At 38.0% G+C, this 20,331-nt stretch overlaps 2 protein-coding genes across 2 annotated transcripts; one reads left to right on the top strand and one right to left on the bottom strand.

The window, feature by feature from the left end:
• Positions 1-9,142: 9,142 nt before the first annotated feature.
• Positions 9,143-11,941, bottom strand: LOC125285737 (zona pellucida sperm-binding protein 1-like). The gene is made up of 11 exons (XM_048230306.1): positions 11,555-11,941; positions 11,357-11,475; positions 11,061-11,262; positions 10,771-10,887; positions 10,513-10,685; positions 10,297-10,394; positions 10,036-10,181; positions 9,752-9,932; positions 9,524-9,662; positions 9,365-9,439; positions 9,143-9,280 (listed from the first exon to the last, which is right to left on the bottom strand). The coding sequence occupies exons 1-11, from the start codon at positions 11,859-11,861 to the stop codon at positions 9,269-9,271; spliced, it is 1,569 nt and encodes a 522-aa protein (XP_048086263.1). The 5' UTR covers positions 11,862-11,941; the 3' UTR covers positions 9,143-9,268.
• Positions 11,942-12,234: 293 nt separating this feature from the next.
• cndp2 (carnosine dipeptidase 2) lies at positions 12,235-19,198 on the top strand. Its single transcript, XM_048230308.1, has 12 exons — positions 12,235-12,369; positions 12,771-12,885; positions 13,037-13,180; positions 13,504-13,666; positions 14,235-14,323; positions 15,138-15,338; positions 15,841-15,925; positions 16,152-16,312; positions 16,565-16,729; positions 17,154-17,295; positions 17,602-17,749; positions 18,860-19,198. The coding sequence occupies exons 2-12, from the start codon at positions 12,826-12,828 to the stop codon at positions 18,924-18,926; spliced, it is 1,425 nt and encodes a 474-aa protein (XP_048086265.1). The 5' UTR covers positions 12,235-12,369; positions 12,771-12,825; the 3' UTR covers positions 18,927-19,198.
• The last annotated feature ends 1,133 nt before the right edge of the window (positions 19,199-20,331 follow it).

Genomic DNA, 20,331 nt, shown 5'->3' on the forward strand with positions numbered 1-20,331 from the left:
TTAATAGTTTAAAAAGTATAAAAGTTACAAAGATGAAAAATACATAGCACTCTTATCCTAAGTAAGACCTACGTAACAAAGTTTGAATGAAGTTTCTACGTTAAACGGTTGAAGCTGCATTAAACGCGTTAGCGGAAGAATAAGAATAAGAACTAGAAAACCATTTCCTGAAGGAAATACAGTGCATGAAAATGCAAAAATATGATGTAAAATATCATACAGAGTAAAAACAAACTATATTGGTTGCTAAATAGATGAGGTTTAATATAGTTGGAATGACTGAACAGTTAAATAAGTGGATAGTTTAAATGGTTAAATTATTTAGGTAGATAGTTGACGATAACCGACACTTGGAATGGCTCTAATATTTGCTAGCAGTTATGCTAACTATGTTAACAAAGATAATAATGTAAACCAAGTTACTATGCTAACTAGCATGCTAACAATATTAAAATATTAACTATGCTAACCATGTGACTTAGCTAACCTAGCTAATCATTTTTAGTAGTCATGCTAACTATTTTAATTAGCATGCTAACATCACTAACATGAAAACTATGGTATATTGTTAAAACAGATGATGTGCTAATTGGCAACCAACATGATGAGATTTAATATAGTTCAAATGACTGAACTAGGTAGATGAGGTTTAATATAGTTGGAATGACTGAACAGTTAAATAGGTGGATAGTTTATATAGTTAAATGATTTGCTTGGTAGATAAGGTTTAATATAATTGGAATGATTGATCAGTTAAATAGGTGGATAATTTAAATGGTTAAATTATTTAGGTAGATAATTGACGATAACTGACAGTTGGAATGGCTCTAATGTTTGCTAGCAGTTATGTTAACTATGTTATCAAAGATAATATTGTTAACTAAGTTACTTAACTTAGCTAATGTTTTCATTTTTAACAGTTATGCTAACTAGCAAGCTAGCATGCTAATTATGCTAACCATGTTACTTAGCTAACTTAGCTAATCATTTTTAACAGTTATGCTAACTATGCTAACTAACATGTTAGCATGCTAACCATGTTACTTAGCTAACTTAACTAATTGTTTTTAATAGTTTTGCTAAAAATGCTAACTAGCATGGTAACATGCTAGCATGCTAACTATGCTAACCATATTACTTTGCTAACTTAGCTAATCATTTTTAGCAGTTTTGCTAAAAATGCCAACTAGCATGCTAGCATGCTAACTAAGCTAAGTAACATGGTTAGCAAACTTAGCTAATCATTTTTAACAGTTATGCTAACTAGCATGCTAACTGTGCTAACCATGTTACTTAGCTAATCATTTTTAGCAGTTTTGCTAAAAATGCTAACTAGCATGCTAGCATGTAACTATGCTAACCATGTTACTTAGCTAACGTAGCTACAGTGGGTAGGAGTCATAGTTGATGACAAGCAGACAAACAGTTACAATGGCTGAACAGTTGAAAAGTTCAGTAGTTTAAAGGGTTAAATTGTTTAACAGTGAAATATTGTAGTGAGGACTTTTATTTTGAAACAGTTTTTGGCAGAGGAAGCAGTTGAATAGGGTGTGTAGTCTTAATAGGGCCAGTTTGTATGCTTAAAGCCTGAGACTGGCAGTTGATGCAGGTGGCCCGAACACTAGGATTCTAATTGCTTAACGGCTCTATTGTGATGTCATCAGCCCATGTTAAGTCTATGGGGAAATTTTGAGTAGTTTTTAATTAATAGTTTAAAAAGTATAAAAGTTACAAAGTTGAAAAATACATAGCTGAAATCACATAAGTAAGACCTACGCAACGCAGTTTGAATGAAGTTTCTAAGTTAAACGGTTGAAGCTGTATTAAACGCACAAAAAGCGTTTGAAGAATAATAATATTAAGAACTAGAAAAGCATTTCCTGAAGGAAATACAGTGCATGAAAATGCAAAAATATGATGTAAAATATCATACAGAGTAAAAACAAACTATATTGGTTGCTAAGTAGATGAGGTTTAATATAGTTGGAATGACTGAACAGTTAAATAGGTGGATAGTTTAAATGGTTAAATTATTTAGGTAGATAGTTGACGATAACTGACAGTTGGAATGGCTCTAATGTTTGCTAGCAGTTATGCTAACTATGTTAACAAAGATAATAATGTTAACCAAGTTACTATGCTAACTAACATGCTAACACACTAACATGCTAACTATGCTAACCCACGTTACTTAACTAACTTAGCTAATCATTTTTATCAGTTTTGCTAAAAATGTTAACTAGCATGCTAACTATGCTGACCATGTGACTTAGCTAACTTAGCTAATCATTTTAAGCAGTTTTGCTTAACCCTTTGCAGATGGCCCATTCTAATTTCGGTACCCCTGTACCGATGACGTTCAGTCTAATAACTCAGCCATACCCCAACCAATTTTATCACTGAAAACTTCCTCAAACAATTTTTATCACATCATAGGCTTTCTGGCGATATGATTGGTTAAAGGATTTGTGGCGCGAATTTCTTTTACTACGGAAGGAAAAATCAAGAGTTGACGCCTCCCTCCACTAGAGGAAAAACAGCAGGAAGCACTATGCATCGCTGATCTTGACGTCGTCTAAAGGAGAAACTACTGGATCATCTGAGGTAAAACAAGTCTTTTTTTATGTTATTATTACTTGTTATCCATGTTATTACTTCAAAATCGTTTTTAAAAGTTATTTTTGCTGGTAATTACACCTTGTATGCATGGCCGTAACATAATGCGTGTGTGTTCACTTCAGCTGATGACAGCTGGTATTTTAGCACACCGTAATCTTTAGTAAACTCATCATTTTCAGTCATTTTTGGGGGGCTACTATATGTCAACCACGATTACAGACCTACTAAGACTGAAACTTTAACGATTTGTTCTATTTTGAACGATGTTGCTTGCTTGTCATCTGATAGAAAACTATCTAAGTTAGGTAACATTAGCATCAGGAGAGGCTGCAACATGTCCTTGACGCTAAGTAGGTCGAGATAAAGTTCACTCCCGTGCTTCATGACTGCCAACTTTATGTCAAGTAGACCTAATCGGTATTTTATTGTCAAATAAACCTTTCATTCCTTCGTAATATGTATAGCACAATTTACAGTTGTTTGTAGCCAAGTACTTAGATAGAAACATCTGACATGAATGACAACGTTAATGTTACGTTACCGACGTGAAGACTGTGTTGATCACCGATGGTGTAACGTAAGGATTTTATTCATTGACTGCTGTTTTCATGAATACATGACTGAAGATTTGTTATAAATGTGTTTTAGTATTGTTTAGCTTTTAGGCTGTAAGGTTGGCTGCTACGATTATGAGGTTTTTGGGTGGCTAACTATGATGGGAGCTCATACACCCAAGCCTACTCGTCAACACATTATTTTCTAAGGGGGTGTTTTGTCTTTACGCAACTGCAGTAGCCTATGCACGGTGTGTATGTGTATGCATATGCTGTTTAGATGTTTTCTGTCATCTCCTGACTCATGTTAATAAATCAATTTTGCTTGTAAGCTGGTATACTATGTATGGTTTAGCCAAGGCAATAACACTTACTGTAGTGAGCTCTGAGACTAATGTTACCTCTCCAAGCAATATTGGAGTTCTCCAGTGACAATAATACTTTTAGTGAAAAGAGTCATGGTTGGTGGTGATTAAGATTATGTGGAAGTAATGTAAAATAAAACTAAACAACCTATTCACTATCAGACCTGTGATTTGTTATTTTAGATGGAGGGAGAGAAGTACGTGCAACTGGGGTGAAAGCAGCCGACTGCTGATGGCAAATATGACCCCAAGGACCATGATGGCATGGACATGGGACATGGATGGGTAGCTTCTGGATGAAGAAGAAGACAATGATGTGCTACAGGAGGAGATAATCTTGCATCATCCTCAGCTGGGTAAGCATGTTTGTGTGTGTGTGTATGCGTCCATCTGGGCGCAAGCACATTTCTGGTTGTGATAAGAGTGTTGCTTATAACAATAATGAGAGGGATTATAGTGATAATAGTTTGGTTAGATTTATAATTCAATTTCTATATTTCTTATCTGACAATTTCTTTATTTTGAGTTTGGTCAAGTCCCATGTCAGGTAGAAAGCATACACTTTGCCTATCCTTCCAACACAGACAGAGACACCAACTCCAATAGCATTTACACCCCATCGTCCTGCTAGGCTTAGATGGACACACACACACACGCATGCACACACACACACGCACAATAATAACACACACAAACACACACACACACACAACCATGCCACAGCTGTGACAATGCACACACCACGGATCTGGTGTGAATGTGGCGCTAGTGTATCACCTTATGTGTGGGGCAAAATGATATGGATAATTATATATTGTATCAAATTATATGCTGTATGGTTGTTAAATGTATTGAATTTCTTCTAACGTTTTAATTGTTTATATATATATGTGTGTAAATGTTAGTATGAATTGATGTTTTGTTCACCATGTAAGATTTGTTGATCTTTGTTATACTGTTGTCTTGTCATTCTTGTAGTTCTAATAGTTACTGCATGTTTGTAAACATAAGTTTATGTTATTTACCTGAAGTTGTTGTTCCTGGTTATTTAATCACATTGTTTAAGACTTTTCTAAATAAAATGATTTATTTCCCCTTTCGTAAACCTAACACATGTGCCAGTGTCTCTATATTCTTGTTTTCATAGTAGAATGAAGCACACGGAGAAGCAGTTACAATCAGCTAGTCTGTCTTTCAGCCTTTATCTGTCCTCCCCACAATTGATTTAGCCTCTTCAGAGTACAGTAAGACATCCCATATTGAGCTTGTTTTGATGGTAAAACAGCTTATTTTTTTACATGACCATTATATCTGTATTTTTAGGTCAGATGCCAAACCGGGAAATGAAAACATTCTACTCTTTAAAAATTCTACTCTTTTACTGTTATGAGTAAATTAATCATAACTTCTGAACCAAAGGTGATAAATTGATTCTGTTTTTTTTCACTGAGGAGAACACAACACTGGCTATCCTTTGCACACTATATCTACAACAGACATCAGGTGAAAAGAAAGATTCATCTTGAGAAATTGATATTTTCAATGCTTTTTGATATTGAATTTTGAAGGTTTTGTTTAAAAAACAATGTGTTACCCTCAAACTTATTAACTATGATATGTAGCATTTTAAAGGGCTAGTTCTCCTGATTACAATGGTGGGTATATCTTATCTCTGTCATGTAGCATGGCCACACAATAAGCCTTTTGTCTCACAAGGGCATCAAGTATGAAAAAACGGAATGTTTTGCGGCCGCCTGCAAAGGTCTAATAAATTTATCATAACTTTTGAACAAAAGGTGACACATTGATTCTGTTTTTATCACTGAGTAGAGGACAAAATTGTGAATCTCCCATACACTCTGTTTTTCTCTATCTACAATAGAAATTGGGAGAAAAATTAGATTTATCTTGACAAACTGATATTTTCGTGTTTTTGGGGGTTGAATTTTAAAGATATTTTTAAAAATTATGTATGTTCTCCTCAAACTTATTAATTATATTTTATACCATTTGAAAGGGCTATTTCTCCTGATTAGAGTGGTGGGTATATTGTATCTTTGTCATGTAGCATAATCATACAATAAGCCTTTTTGTGCCATAAGGCCATCGAAAGTATGAAAAATGGAATGTTATTACAGTCTGCAAAGGGTTAAAATGCTAACTAGAATGCTAACTATGCTAACCATGTGACTTAGCTAATCATTTTAGCTAATCATTTTAAGCAGTTTTCTTAAAAATGCTAACTAGCATGCTAACAATGTGACTTAGCTAACTTAGCTAATCATTTTTAGCAGTTTTGCTAAAAATGCTAACTAGTATGTTAGCATGCTAACTATGCTAACCATGTTACTTAGCTAACTAGCTACAGTGGGTAGGAGTCATAGTTGATGACAAGTAACAGTTACAATGGCTGAACAGTTAAAACGTTCAGTAGTTTAAAGGGTTAAATTGTTTTAACAGTAAAGTATTATAGTGAGGACTTTTATTTTGATACAGTTTTTGACAGAGGAAGCAGTTGAACAGGATGTGTAGTCTTTAATAGGGCCAGTTTGTATGCTTAAAGCCTGAGACTGGCAGTTGGTCCAGCTGGCCTGAACACCTGCCATAGGATTCTAATTGCTGTGATGTCATAAAGGGCAATGTTAAGTCAATGGGGAAATTTTGATAGTTTTTAATTAATAGTTTAAAAAGTATAAAAGTTACAAAGATGAAAAATACAAAGCCCACATGTCCTAATTAAGACCTACACGTCAATGTTTGAATGAAGTTTCTACGTTAAACGGTTGAACCTGCATTAAATGCGTTAGAAGAAGAAGAAGAAGAAAAAGCCTTGGAAGAACAGTACAGTGCATTTTCATGCACTGTAACTAGAAAAGCATTTCCTGAAGGAAATACAGTGCATGAAAATGCAAAAAATATGATGTAAAATATCATACAGAGTAAAAACAAACTATATTGGTTGCTAGGTAGATGAGGTTTAATATAGTTGGAATGATTGAACGGTTAAATAGGTGGATAATTGAAATGGTTAAATTATTTAGGTAGATAATTCACGATAACTGACAGTTGGAATGCCTCTAATGTTTGCTAGCAGTTATAATGAGAACTTAGCTAATGTTTTCATATTTAGTAGTTATGCTAACTAACATGTTAAGTATGCTAACCATGTGACTTAGCTAACTTAGCTAATCATTTTTAGTAGGTATGCTAACTATTCTAACTAGCATGCTAACATGTAAACTGTTAACCATGTTACTTAGCTAACTTAGCTAATCATTTTTAGCAGTTATGCTAACTAACATGCTAACTATGCTAACCATGTTACTTAGCTAATCATTTTGAACAGTTTTGCTAAAAATGCTAACTATGCTAACCATGTTACTTAGCTAATCATTTTTAACAGTTTTGCTAAAAATGCTAACTAGCAGGCTAACATGCTAACTATGTGACTTAGCTAATCATTTTAAGCAGTTTTGCTAAAAATGCTAACTAGCATGTTAAAATGTTAGCATGCTAACTATGCTAACCATGTGACTTAGCTAACTTAGCTAATCATTTTAAGCAGTTTTGCTAAAAATGCTAACTAGCATGCTAACTATGCTAACCATGTGACTTAGCTAACTAGCTACAGTGGGTAGGAGTCATAGTTGATGACAAGTAACAGTTACAATGGCTGAACAGTTAAAACGTTCAGTAGTTTAAAGGGTTAAATTGTTTTAACAGTAAAGTATTATAGTGAGGACTTTTATTTTGATACAGTTTTTGACAGAGGAAGCAGTTGAACAGGATGTGTAGTCTTAATAGGGCCAGTTTGTATGCTTAAAGCCTGAGACTGGCAGTTGGTCCAGGTGGCCCGAACACCTGCCATAGGATTCTAATTGCTTAACGGCTCTATTGTGATGTCATCAGCCCATGTTAAGTCTATGGGGAAATTTTGACTAGTTTTTAATTAATAGTTTAAAAAGTATAAAAGTTACAAAGTTGAAAAATACAAAGCCCACATGTCCTAAGTAAGACCTACGTAACATAGTTTGAATGAAGTTTCTACGTTACACGGTTGAAGAAGAAGAAGAAGAAGAAGAAGAAGAAGCCTTGGCATAACAGTACAGTGCATTTTCATGCACTGTAATAAAAACAAACTATATTGGTTGCTAGGTAAATGAGGTTTAATATAGTTGGCATGACTGAACAGTTAAATAGGTGGATAGTTTATATAGGTAAATGATTTACTTGGTAGATAAGGTTTAATATTAGTTGGAATGATTGAACGGTTAAATAAGTGGATAGTTTAAATGGTTAAATTATTTAGGTAGATAGTTGACGATAACGACACTTGGAATGGCTCTAATGTTTGCTAGCAGTTATGCTAACTATGTTAAAAGATAATAATGTAAACCAAGTTACTATGCTAACTAGCATGCTAACAAGGTTAAAATGCTAAGTATGCTAACTATGCATGTTAGCATGTTAACTGTTGTAAAACCATCAGAACGACTCAACCTGCATAATTAAGGTAACTTTTGCTAAAATTGTTGCATAGGGCTTCTCTAAGGCTAACAGCCACTGGCGACAACATTCACGTCTATGGATTTGACACTCAAGAGATGGAACAATTTGTTCAACTTTGGCATCGATGCATGCCTGATGCAATATGTAATTTGATTTTGGCCTATTGATTTTAAAGGAGAATTCCGGTGTGATATCGACCTAAAGTGTATTGAAACATGATACCGAGTGTGAACGTATGTCTCATAGTCCATCTCGGCTTGTCCCCTGCACTCCAAAATCTGGCTAGTTAGCCGATGCTACCAACAGCTTTTCAATAGTGGTGCTTCCGCATCGGGCTATATATGCAAATAAATCACTGTTTTACACCCATTTACGAGACTCAATGTATCTCCACACTTCATTGGTAGACTTCGAGGGCCCTGACATTTAAAAAGCGAGACATTGAGAACTTTGAAAAAAGCACTGGTAGTTTACTTACAAGACGATTTATACAGACAGTATCTTCACAAAGTTTAGTGTTTGCAGCCATCTTGAATTTAGTCACGATAAGTCGAAAAACAGTAAGAATGAACAGGTATGATAAAGGGATCAGATTCCAAAAATAATTCAGTGGAAATGCATGGATTCCAGTTTCTTCCAGTAGCAGCAACTGGAATCCATGCATTTGTGGATCCATGGGTGTAAAACAGTGATTTATTTGCATGGCTAGCCCGATGCCGAAGCACCACTATTGAAAAAGCTGTTGGTAGCATCGGCTAACTAGCGCCAGATTTTGGAGTGCAGGGGAGAAGCCGAGATGGGCTATGAGACATACGTTCACACTCGGTATCATGTTTCAATACACTTTAGGTCAATATCACACCGGAATTCTCCTTTAATGTGGTTCATTGAAAGCTCTGGATTTTTTTTTGTGAAGGAGTTGTAGGCACCTGATATTCTTAATCTACTTAAAATTACAGCTTCAATGGTACCAAATATGTACCTTCAATCTCAACTCAGACCAATCTGGCTCCTGCACTTTGAACCTCATTCTGGCACCTGGTACTGCACTACTGAGGGGGGAAAAAAAAAAAAAAAAAATTGACCACTCACCAATTAATGAGAGCTGCATCTTATGTTTATTAAGAATCAAACACTGATACTTGAACCATCAGCAATGACCAACACATTAAATCAATAAAATGTATTCAGAACATAATGAAACTGGAGCAGTCGCTTTTGTTATGGAGAAACCTATAAGAAAATAGAAATAATGATTGACAGAACTGTGGAAATACCAAAAAAAAAAAAAAAAAAAGGTAAAATTTGAAGACATACCTTTTTATCAAAGCAAGTTTCTTTGCAAGTCGTTTGTGAAGGAAGACACACTTCAGCTGAGCACATGAAATAGATCTGTGAAGAGACATTGAGTGAATTTCCTTCAAAATGCGCACACACACACACACACACACACACACACACCACACACACACGCACCTCCTCATTTAGGAACTTATTGGTCGTTTGATCCATGAACTGGAATGCCTTGACCATGAAACGACGTCTATGACGATTTTGCGGCAGATTACCCATGTGAAGAATTGCAGTGGAGGGAGAATCCAAGGCATCAGGACACCTGAAAGACACACACGAATGACACTCTGAATTCTTGGAAAATTGACAGCACCATTAAGGCCATGATCATTAGCTTTAAATACTGCTCACCCTTCATAAACAAGAACAAGAGCACTTCTAGCAGAACGAGGGTATGCCACACAATAATGGACCAGAAGCACAGCGGCTTCTGCCTTAGGGGAGAAGATGCGCACTTCAAGGTACACCGGGTTTCCCAGTAAAAGACGCAAGGGTTGGTGGTAGTGGGGCAAAAACTTGGAAAATGTCTTATCTAAGGTAGATAGAAGGGAGTAATTTTACACAAAGGATAGAAATGAATAAAGGCAGATGAATTAAAGGAATAAAAATAAATAATAATAAAAAAAAAAACAAGCCTTCAGCAATTCGCAGTTGTACACCATACAATCCCTCTGAAGTGACTATAGATGGTAAAATGGGGCTCATCACCAGAAACCCAGCACTGGCAAGCTTGACCATATCAAGCTGAGGATTCTTAGGATAACGACACTCCACCATGAACCTGCGGAAATAGGCACAAGATTGATGAGTCATATACCCAGAGATCATGCCTAATAGCCTGTGAGGCCAGAGTATATACACACACACACACACAATATACAGCACACTATAGCAACCTGATGGGATTGTCTCTGCTTATAATTGCATATTTCATTTTGTGGAGCCTTCTAACGGTTTGCACTTCAGCCAGGTACACAAGACTGTCTCCAACTTCCTAGTTGGGAAAAAAAAAAAATACTTTGTTTTCCAGGCAAGATAAATATTCTGAACAATATTTGTTAACGGCTGCAGTCAGTCAAAGATGCTGTAGTCCACAGCTTGAAAACACTTACATACACTCGAGTTCCACAGTCTGTAACTGAAAACTTGAAAAGGGCAAACTTGCTGTTGACAACCACTGGTTTGCAACTACAGTTGCCAGCAATTACCAGAGAAGTAGGACTCACTGGTACACTGACCAGATCACGTGTGATGACAAAAACAAAGTGTTGGTCCAACGTGCAAACTGGGGAGAAGAAAAAAAACTATTAGGGCCCAACTTTGTTTAAAAAAATAATAAAGAAAATCAAAATGGCTGGGCCTAAGATCACCATTAACAGGATAGTAGCATTTTTGACTTGTGGGGTCCACACAGCACCCCTTTACCAGACATTCAGAGGCAGATACTCCAGAACAGTCAATCTGCTTCTCTTGTGGAACACCACAGCCTAGGGAAACATAAAATGAATCCTTACACAAATATAATAAAGTAGGCTACTTGCACTGGACTTGGTAATGATAAACCAATATTGAGTATTTATAGAAAGGTCTGTAGCCATCTTGTTCGTAGTTCCAAAGTATACTTCATGAAGGAGCAGAGCAGAACTCTAGTCATACAAACCACCAGGCATTGGCACAGGCTTTAGAGTCGATCTGGTCACGGGAACAACAGTAGTAGTGGCATCGCACTTCTTGCCAGACTTCCTGACAGGGCTATCAGACATCATCGAGTTTGAATATTGATGAACTGGGCAGGAAACGGTGTTGACTTCTACTCTGCCGTCATTGGTGACATAAAGCAGGCGAATTTTATAATGATCGCGCTGTTGAGAGGAAAACAAGTTCGTTAGAACAGGATTTGTTCCACTGCTGCAACCAAAATGGGAGGGGAAGGGGGAAACTGTAGGTCTAACTGACCTCCAAGGTTACGTTACAGCCATTGAAACTGACAGTGAGTGTGTTCTTCTCCTGCGTCTTTGTTAGTGTATAGCCACATGACTTGACAGTCTGGAGTAGAGGCTCTGTAGCTGTTGAGCCTTTTAAGAAAGAAAATAAGACACAGATCAACTAAACATGACACAGGTCTATCTGTAGCCTTGGGTAAAAGGCGCCTACCTAGTATCCTAATCCCCTCGAGTGGACCAGCGGGAAGTTCCACCTTGATTGTACTGTTGGTGCACTCCACTGGCAATTCCTGGGAACTTGGAGCCAACACCTTGAACCCTTTCTCAGAGCTAGAATAATCGTGGTCATCAGCCGTTTCTGATAACTGGATGACAGCTTTGCCTACAGTATAGTCATCCTCGTTCTGGACAAAAGAAAAGGAGCCATATTCTCCTTCTGACATATCTTCCAGATGACTGTTAAGATCTAGAGTTTGTGTAAGGGCTAACCCCACAACTAACCAAAATAGCACAAACATGTCAGCTAATGGCTGCAGTCAATCGTCAGTGACTAAACTGCACGTTATGCAGTTGTGTTATTTTGCAATAGCCTATATAGAGGCTCTTCATTCAATGAAGACGGCGCGTGGTCCACTTAAGTTTTCGTTCATTGAGAACACCTGTGAAGGAGAGGCTGAAGCAGGCTATGATTAAAAGAGGAAACCTGGCAAAGCTATTAATTTTCAACAGGCTTGATAGATTATAACCACCCTGGCCAGCATGTGAGGGAAATGCATTACATTTAATTACATTGAAATTATAGAAATGTGACAGCTGAGCTCACTAAACCGTTTACTGTTGTACAGCTGAAGAAGACGCTCTACAGAAGAATCTGATTGGTTTTAGGAACCAACGTCACGCACGAGATGGCGACAAACCGGAAAAAGTATCACATGCTGCCTTCTGAAAACACAAATCGGGCAGTGAGGTCTGACTCTGCAGAAATAACGACACTGTTGCTGATCATTTTGGTGTGATATTATCAAGGTAATATTTTATATAAAGATACATGTGCCTTGCATTTGTTGCATAAAATATAATCTTAGGTAATATTAACGGCACCTTTGTCACCACAAACTCCAGATTTTAATGTTACTTCCCTGTTAAGTATCGAAGTTCGATCATGCTACGTAACATTATATGCTTGTTAAGTGTGCATTTTGTTGTTAGCGTTGTGTCCCGCGGAGTTAATTGGACGCATCGTGTAAAGATCAATTAAAATAAGTAATGCAATATCAGTTGATTGACTGAGTTCACCAGTTAATTTGAAAAACGTCTTATTGTCTGTTATCGTAGTCCTGTCACCACAATCAATATGACGTCAAGATTAATAGGATAGGTGGAGCCTCTCTTGTGATAACAATCTGGTTAAAGACTACATTTCACAGGTAAAAGTCCACTTCGAGCTCAGTTCCTCTGGTCTAAGGGTGAACGTTTGGAAAGATGACTTCTCTTCCAGAACTTTTTAAGTACGTGGACGAAAACCAAGAACTGTACATTCAGGTAAATAATGGATTTTTTGTTGGTACATCGATCTAGAGACCACATGCATTTGTTTAATGGGTAGAATACTATTTTGTATAGTCTACAGTACAGATGTAATGCCAAATCGACCAAAGGTGTTGTATTGTTAAGTGCTTGTCTTTCTCTGAAGCATTTGGCAGAATGGGTATCAGTTCAGAGTGTTTCTGCATGGCCAGAGAAACGTGGAGAGATTAAAAAGATGATGGAGATGGCAGCAAAGGATATTGAGAAACTTGGCGGAACGGTGGAGCTGGTTGACATTGGCAAACAGGAGGTAGGCCTAAATGTCTAGATGCTATTCTGATTTGATGTCCAGTTGTTTGCAAGCCCATTTAATTAAGGAGCTTATGGCCCCAGCCAGTTGACTGGCTGGGACACCTGCACCATACGCTGGCGACCCGGGTTCAATTCCCGCCCCGTGGTCCTTTCCGGATCCCTCCCCGACTCTCTCTCCCACTCACTTCCTGTCACTCTCCACTATCCTGTCGCATTAAAGGCATTAAAGCCCCCAAAAAAAAATGTAAAAGAAATTAAGGAGCTTATATGTAATTGCGGTTTAATTTGTATGCATAATACAGACATTGCATTTTTGTATAGTTGGCGGACGGTCAGGAGATCCCACTTCCTCCCATTATTCTGGGTCGCCTCGGCTCAGACCCTGGCAAGAAGACTGTGTGCATCTATGGTCACCTCGACGTCCAGCCTGCAAACATTGACGATGGCTGGGACACCGAGCCTTTCAAGCTGGTGGAGAAGGATGGTAGGTGGATTCACTCGATCACCAAGCTTACAATGCAATTAAAAGGACAATGCCAAGTGTGCAGTTGTGGTTAAAAGGCTTCAGTGACGCATTTATTTTGCATGACTAAAGACATTTTTCAGTCACATGATTTGTCATTTGATCTACACATGTTGTACTTACTGCAGACACTCTTGCTTTCAGTTCCTCATGTGGATAGGAACTGGAAATTTGCTCAAAATTCCTAATGTGGATATCAGTGCTAAGCCAATGATTTTATAAATTCCAGCCTCTTGTCTTCCTGTTTGTGCTTTTAGTTTGATAGGTTGCAAAAGTCTATAGACACAAGGAAATTCTGAAGATGCTTTCAATTATCAATTATTAGGGTAATGGAATTTAAATACTGTGCGACATGAATAGAACTCCACCATTGACATTGCATGATAGATGCACCCTGGATTAGCCAACATCTTTCTCAGTTTTCAAGCAAGCTTTGTTTACATAAAGTTGGAACATTTACTACCCTGATTTAATTGGTTACTGAAGTGTGCCCCCTGCAGCTTTTCACTCCTGTCTGTAATTACAATAGGGAAGCTGTATGGAAGAGGCTCCACAGATGACAAGGGACCTGTCCTGGCCTGGTTCAACTGCATTGAGGCCTACCAGAAGACCAAGCAAGTACTGAATTACACCAATGAATCAAATGACACCAAACCAAACGCAAGCACTTTGCATGTCATGATCATATGGCAATGTTTCATGTTGAGCATCTTAGAGTCAGATGATTTGATGATAGATCAGTTTATTTTTAAGAAAGTGTGAAAAATGTTCCATGTAAAACCACTTAATACACCCATGCACCACTTAATTAAACGATTCCAGCATTTGTAATGCTTGGGGTCTGATAACGTACTGTCCATAAAACTGAAGCTAATCTAATTAGCTTGCATAAATCTAATCAGTTGTGCAAGTTATAATCAGAATAAAGCAAATATAATCAGCCATGAAGTTCTGTAGCATTTAGATTAGAGTCATCCAAAAAAACAATAAATGCGTGTGCAACATACATTTTGCAACTTCTGCAAATTAATGTTACTATCTGCATAATGCAACTCTGCATGCTCAAAGGTCCATATCAGTGGCAACATTCCTTTCTCCTCTCAAGACCATATCATGTGTCTAAGGTTTTAAAATGAGTTTGAAAATGTAAATATCCTTAAAAAGTACAAATTCTGTCTATTGTTATTATGAGGAGTATTTTCATCAGCAAGCAAGTGACCTTGACCTACTGATCATAGCTAGGCTATGGATTGGTTACTGTTTCTCAGACAATATTCAGTTTCACAACCATGAATACAGTGAATATACTTGAGAACTGTACACCACTTTACCTTACTTTTTTCTTCATATGTTACTGTTCGTAAATTACTTTCCTTTTAAGTCTTCACATTTTAAACCAGACCTTTATCCAGTCTCCTTGTTACCCCAACAGGAGCTTCCCATCAACATTAAGTTCTGTTTTGAGGGGATGGAGGAGTCTGGCTCTGAGGGTCTAGATGATCTGGTTTTCTCCCGGAAGGACTCTTTCTTCAAGGATGTCGATTATGTTTGTATCTCGGACAACTATTGGCTGGGAAAAACGAAGCCCTGCATCACCTACGGGCTGCGTGGCATCTGCTACTTCTTCATTGAGGTAATTAACGCTGCCTCTCTATGCACACTACTGATTTCCATAAGTACATGCTACTGGGTAATGAGCCTTTCCATGCTGATTTAGTCTGTTGTGTGTGTGTGTGTGTTAGAGGTGTATCTTTTTCTTGACCTTCGTGAAACTCGTATTTCATAAAGAACAGTCCAGTTTTCCGTTGAATAATGAATAATGCTGATCCATGTGTTGGTAAGGGATTTGGTGGGGAGGCGGGCAGGTTAAAGGAAAATTTGACCATTATTGACAATGTTGTGTATACTTCCCTATGTTGAAAAATCAATAAACATTCCATTACAGAGATCAGTCCAGTTTTGAGTCCCACTTATTGTGTTGACGATGGCAGTTATACTTGAAGGTTTTCAATGGCTCTGAATCTCAGGTGTAATGAACGCCAACGGTTTAGTAGCTCTTGGGATCTGTTTCAGTAATTAAGTGCCTGTTGAACCTGTTCCCTGCCGTTGTCAATATTGCGCTGTTTGTCCCACAGTTGGCGTGCTGTGATCAAGACTTGCACTCTGGCGTGTTTGGCGGTTCAGTGCATGAAGCCATGACAGACCTGATTTCCCTTATGGGTGAGTGCATTGGCTAGTCATCACAAATGCACATCACAGGTTCTTAATTGATGAATATTTGGATTGTTGAGAATACCAGAAACATAACTAGGATGGCTATCATTATTGGTATCAATAGAAGACGATGCCAAATACTATACAAAACTGATAAGCTTTTCTTAGTTTCAGAGTTAAGTGTTTTCTGTTGTTATTCTGTTTGATTGTTTGCTGGTTATTTTGAAATTAGGCTCACTGGTGGACAAGAAGGGAAAGATCCTGGTGCCAGGGATGTACGATTCTGTGGCCCCTCTCACAGAGGAGGAGAAAAAGCTCTATGAGAAGATCGACTTTGACATGGATGAGTATTGCAAGGATGTCGGGGCATGCAAACTACTGCACGACACCAAGGTATGCTCATGTGTTTGACACTGAATCTAATCTCCTGGGATTGTCCACTGGAATATTGTGTACAGTACTGTAATGTAAAGTTATAAAGGGGTTTCCAACTGACAGGAAGACTTTTTTTTTTACCAGCCCTTGATATCAAAACTCATGATATTATGGTGAACATGGCTTCATTGTGTCATTGTGATGAACACTCACAATTTTTGTGTTGTTTGTGGAGCACTGACTTTGTTTGCGATTGCAATTTGTGGACAGGAACAAATCCTGATGCATCGGTGGAGATACCCATCTCTGTCTCTACATGGCATTGAGGGGGCTTTCTATGAAGGTGGGGCCAAAACGGTCATCCCACGGAAGGTCATCGGCAAATTCTCCATCCGTCTCGTCCCTGACATGGATCCAAAAGTGGTGGAGAAACAAGTAAGTAAAGTTTTTCTCCTCGTTAATTTTCAAGTTAAGTGAAAATTTGTCTTTGTCTCACTAAACGCAAACATGTAGTTGTTGTTGAAATTACAATGCAGTGAATTTTTTTAATTCATTACATTAGTTAACCCAACCTTAACCCTGAGTGAAGTTTACCATGAAACATTTTGTCATCAATGACATACTTTGAAAGTAGTCATTATGGCTGGCTTCAGGTCTCATTGAGTATGATTTCATTATACATTGGAGTTGGCTTATGCCACTTGCATGTCTTGTAGGGTGTACTCAGATGAGGTGTATTCAATGCAAAACATTGTATGCATTTACTATGCTATTCACCACATTTCACTATGACCACATGTGCAAGCTGCATCGTTAAACACATCTAATGATTTTAACCATATTCTTATCACTTCCTCAGGTCATCGGTCACCTAGAAAAGAAATTTGCTGAACTGGAAAGCCCCAACAAGCTGAAGGCCTACATGGGCCATGGAGCAAAGGCCTGGGTGGCGGACTTCAACCACCCCCACTTCATGGCTGGCAGGAAAGCCATGAAAACTGGTATGTCTTGGTAAAGTCAATATAGACCTCTGAAGTTCGGCTACAAAAAAGACCCAAGAGCAAAGATGGTAGCTTTTGGGTCTTTTTTTTGTAAGCGAACGTCCGAGGTCTATTTGAGATGCAGTGAGACTTTATTGAAAACTGAGGGAAGATCAGACAGTTAATCATACTAGTTCAGGTTCTGGAAGGAGCCACTCAAACTTTATCTCTCTGGTTGTTGATTAAAAAACAGACTTGATCAATTTAAGTTGTGGCTCCATAGTCCATAATATTTTATTAACCTTTTCTCGCTCCTGCTCCTAACAGTGTTTGGAGTCGAGCCTGACCTGACGAGGGAGGGTGGAAGTATCCCGGTGACCTTGACCTTCCAGGAAGCCACCGGCCGCAACGTCATGCTGCTGCCAGTAGGCTCCTCAGATGATGGTGCTCATTCACAGAATGAGAAGATCAACAGGTAACTGTAACAAATCAGCCTTGCACTACATGTGGGCTTTGTGGAGGTAGATTATCCCCTCCCCGCACACACACACACTATGCACGCACTCATTTACATACACAAAAGTTGCAAGAGTTTGGGCTGGAGTAGGAGATGGAGACAAATTGACAAGCGTGATTTATTTTTGCGGAGAGAATGTGCAGGACTGAGCGGCGGTTGTATTTTGTACCGCTTTGCGGTATATCTAGTTTTCATTTTTACTGTTGGACGCAGGCATCAGCATAGTGCCTGGAGTCTGTTTTTAGCATGGTAAATGCAAATGACTGAAGCTTCCACTCACTGTCAATGATGTGAGCAGTAACACCAAAGTAATGTAGTCCATTTAGTAAGGGATTAGTCGGTTAGTTAGTTAAGTCGTTCATAGGTAGAGTAAGCTAAATAAACAATCATTTTGCGTCTGAAAGCCTGGTCAGAAGTAGCTTGACAAGGTTTACTGCTAGCGTTATTTATTATCATCAAGGAGTATGCTAGCTCATACCTCAACCGGTTTGTTGAGTAGACTTGACAAACTCCTATGGTACGGTAATTACTTTATGCAAAAATTGCAGAGAACGATGTTCCTGTCAACAGTGGCTAGAACTGCACTGGGTCAAAGATCACTACAGAATGTGATTAATAAGAGTTCATTTTTTAACATGTTATTTTTTTTCTGTGATTAATTAATTGAAATGAATGCGTTATTTTGACAGCCCTAATATAAACAATTACAGAGACTATATTTTGTGCATTATGGCTGTGTCTTATTGACTTGCTTGATAAAGAAAGTGTTACTGGATCATGGTCAAGTAATGATTGTGAAGTGATGACCCTGACTGTTTTTAGAACTAATAGTAATGCATATAATACTATTACTCCTTTTGATTAACCTCGTTGTTCTAAAAGTCATGTGTTTAACGAATACTGCTAAGAAATGTCAACCCTATAATATTTTACATGATTTATGATTTACATGAGTCTTTCTTTCTTTCTTTCTTTCTTTCTTTCTTTCTTTCTTTCTTTCTTTCTTTCTTTCTTTCTTTCTTTCTTTCTTTCTTTCTTTCTTTCTTTCTTTCTTTCTTTCTTTCTCAGGTCTAACTACATCCAGGGAACCAAACTGTTGGCAGCTTACTTCCATGAAGTATCTTTGCTGAAGTAACTGGCCTGTTGTCTTAACTCTGGTACTCAATGTACCTGAATCATTGTTTTTAATGGCCTCTACCCAGAACATGCTTGAAATAGTTGGCAGAATGTAACCCATCTGAAAACAGTTGTTGCCCGTTTTTGTTTTGTCTTGGAGGGTGGACCTCTGCTTCTCTGCTATGCAGAAGAGTGAGTACTGTCAGCTCAAATAGGACGACGCCTCTGTCAGCGGTGTCGCTCGGGCAACATCAAATGAAAACATGCTCAATAAAAGACGTCATTATGTTCTCTCTTGATCACTGTGCATTTGATAACCTCAAGTAATCAGCTGTTGTGTTGAATGATGGCTGAAGGACCACTTAGCCTGCTGTTCTGATTATCACATGGGAAGCAGTCTACAATCTCCCATGGTGTGCCTAGCTTGCAGTTTAGTTGGATCACCATAGCGTTGAAAGACAAGCAGATTAGGGCAGAAGAGTTCATCTGTCAGAAACTTAGACGCCCAGCAGATGAGACAAAAATCAATGAAACTCCAGTGTCATTTCTTATAAACGGGTCACATGAAGTATGCCAATACGCTGCCTTTTAAAAGGAGGAAGCCACAAGTGCACGTACTAACTGCGGGACAAAGTGAATCTATGCTTACATGACTTATGGTTGCACTAAGGTGATAATGTCCAAAAACAGTGGTTGTACAGTATGTGGCACTTCTGGTCTGATGTAAAGATGGTTTTATGTGGCTAATGATCAGGTTGGTTCTTATTGGGTATAGGGGTATAGAAGTATAAGTGAGACATTGATGATTGGTTGATGATAAAGAATCACTTTTATCTATGATCCAACAAATGCATTGCACTTAAATGTCAATACATTAAATATGGATCCATACTGTATGTTGAAGGAGGTAATGTGAATATCTGAAAGAAAGGTAGAGGTGAGCTGTAGTATTCCATCATTTGCTGTTATTCCTGGGATCTCACAGGGAATGTGAAGGGCTGAGGGCTCGTAACACAGTGCTAAAGGAGCTCTGTGTTAGTTGATGTTAAATCATGATGATTTGTAAGCCTCCTTGGAAATGTTTCAAAATCACTACATGAGCCTTAACATGTTCTTTTATTGGTGTCTGGGTGCTGTATTTGTCCCCAGTTCTATTACACATGATAAAAAAGACCTCTAACATGCAGCACTCTCTTAAATGTAACCTCTAAAAGTGGTCTGTCATTGGAAGAAAGCGCCACACAGCCTGCTCGTGGTTCTAATCAGTATTCATATTATCTATAGTTTGCCATGATGTGCCCACTTAGTTCAGATAACTGTGTGTGAGAGAGAAATCAGGACACAGAGCTGGCTGACAAAATCATTCATTTGGTCACATCACCCAGATAGAGTGGTTTAGCTGGAATTATGATAGAATGGAAACT

This window comes from Alosa alosa, chromosome 20, assembly GCF_017589495.1.
Source record: "Alosa alosa isolate M-15738 ecotype Scorff River chromosome 20, AALO_Geno_1.1, whole genome shotgun sequence".
In the NCBI taxonomy this organism is placed as follows: domain Eukaryota; kingdom Metazoa; phylum Chordata; class Actinopteri; order Clupeiformes; family Clupeidae; genus Alosa; species Alosa alosa.

Bases quoted from the DNA above. Each gene is read 5' to 3' on its own strand.
- LOC125285737 (XM_048230306.1), bottom strand. From the start codon at position 11,861: ATGTTTGTGCTATTTTGGTTAGTTGTGGGGTTAGCCCTTACACAAACT. The intron at 11,476-11,554 runs GTAGGCGCCTTT...CTTTCTTAAAAG, and splicing joins CGAGGGGATTAGGATACTAG to GCTCAACAGCTACAGAGCCT. The intron at 10,182-10,296 runs GTTGCTATAGTG...CTATTTCCGCAG, and splicing joins AGCAGAGACAATCCCATCAG to GTTCATGGTGGAGTGTCGTT.
- cndp2 (XM_048230308.1), top strand. From the start codon at position 12,826: ATGACTTCTCTTCCAGAACTTTTTAAGTACGTGGACGAAAACCAAGAA. The intron at 15,339-15,840 runs GTAATTAACGCT...TTTGTCCCACAG, and splicing joins TCTGCTACTTCTTCATTGAG to TTGGCGTGCTGTGATCAAGA. The intron at 16,730-17,153 runs GTAAGTAAAGTT...TCACTTCCTCAG, and splicing joins CAAAAGTGGTGGAGAAACAA to GTCATCGGTCACCTAGAAAA.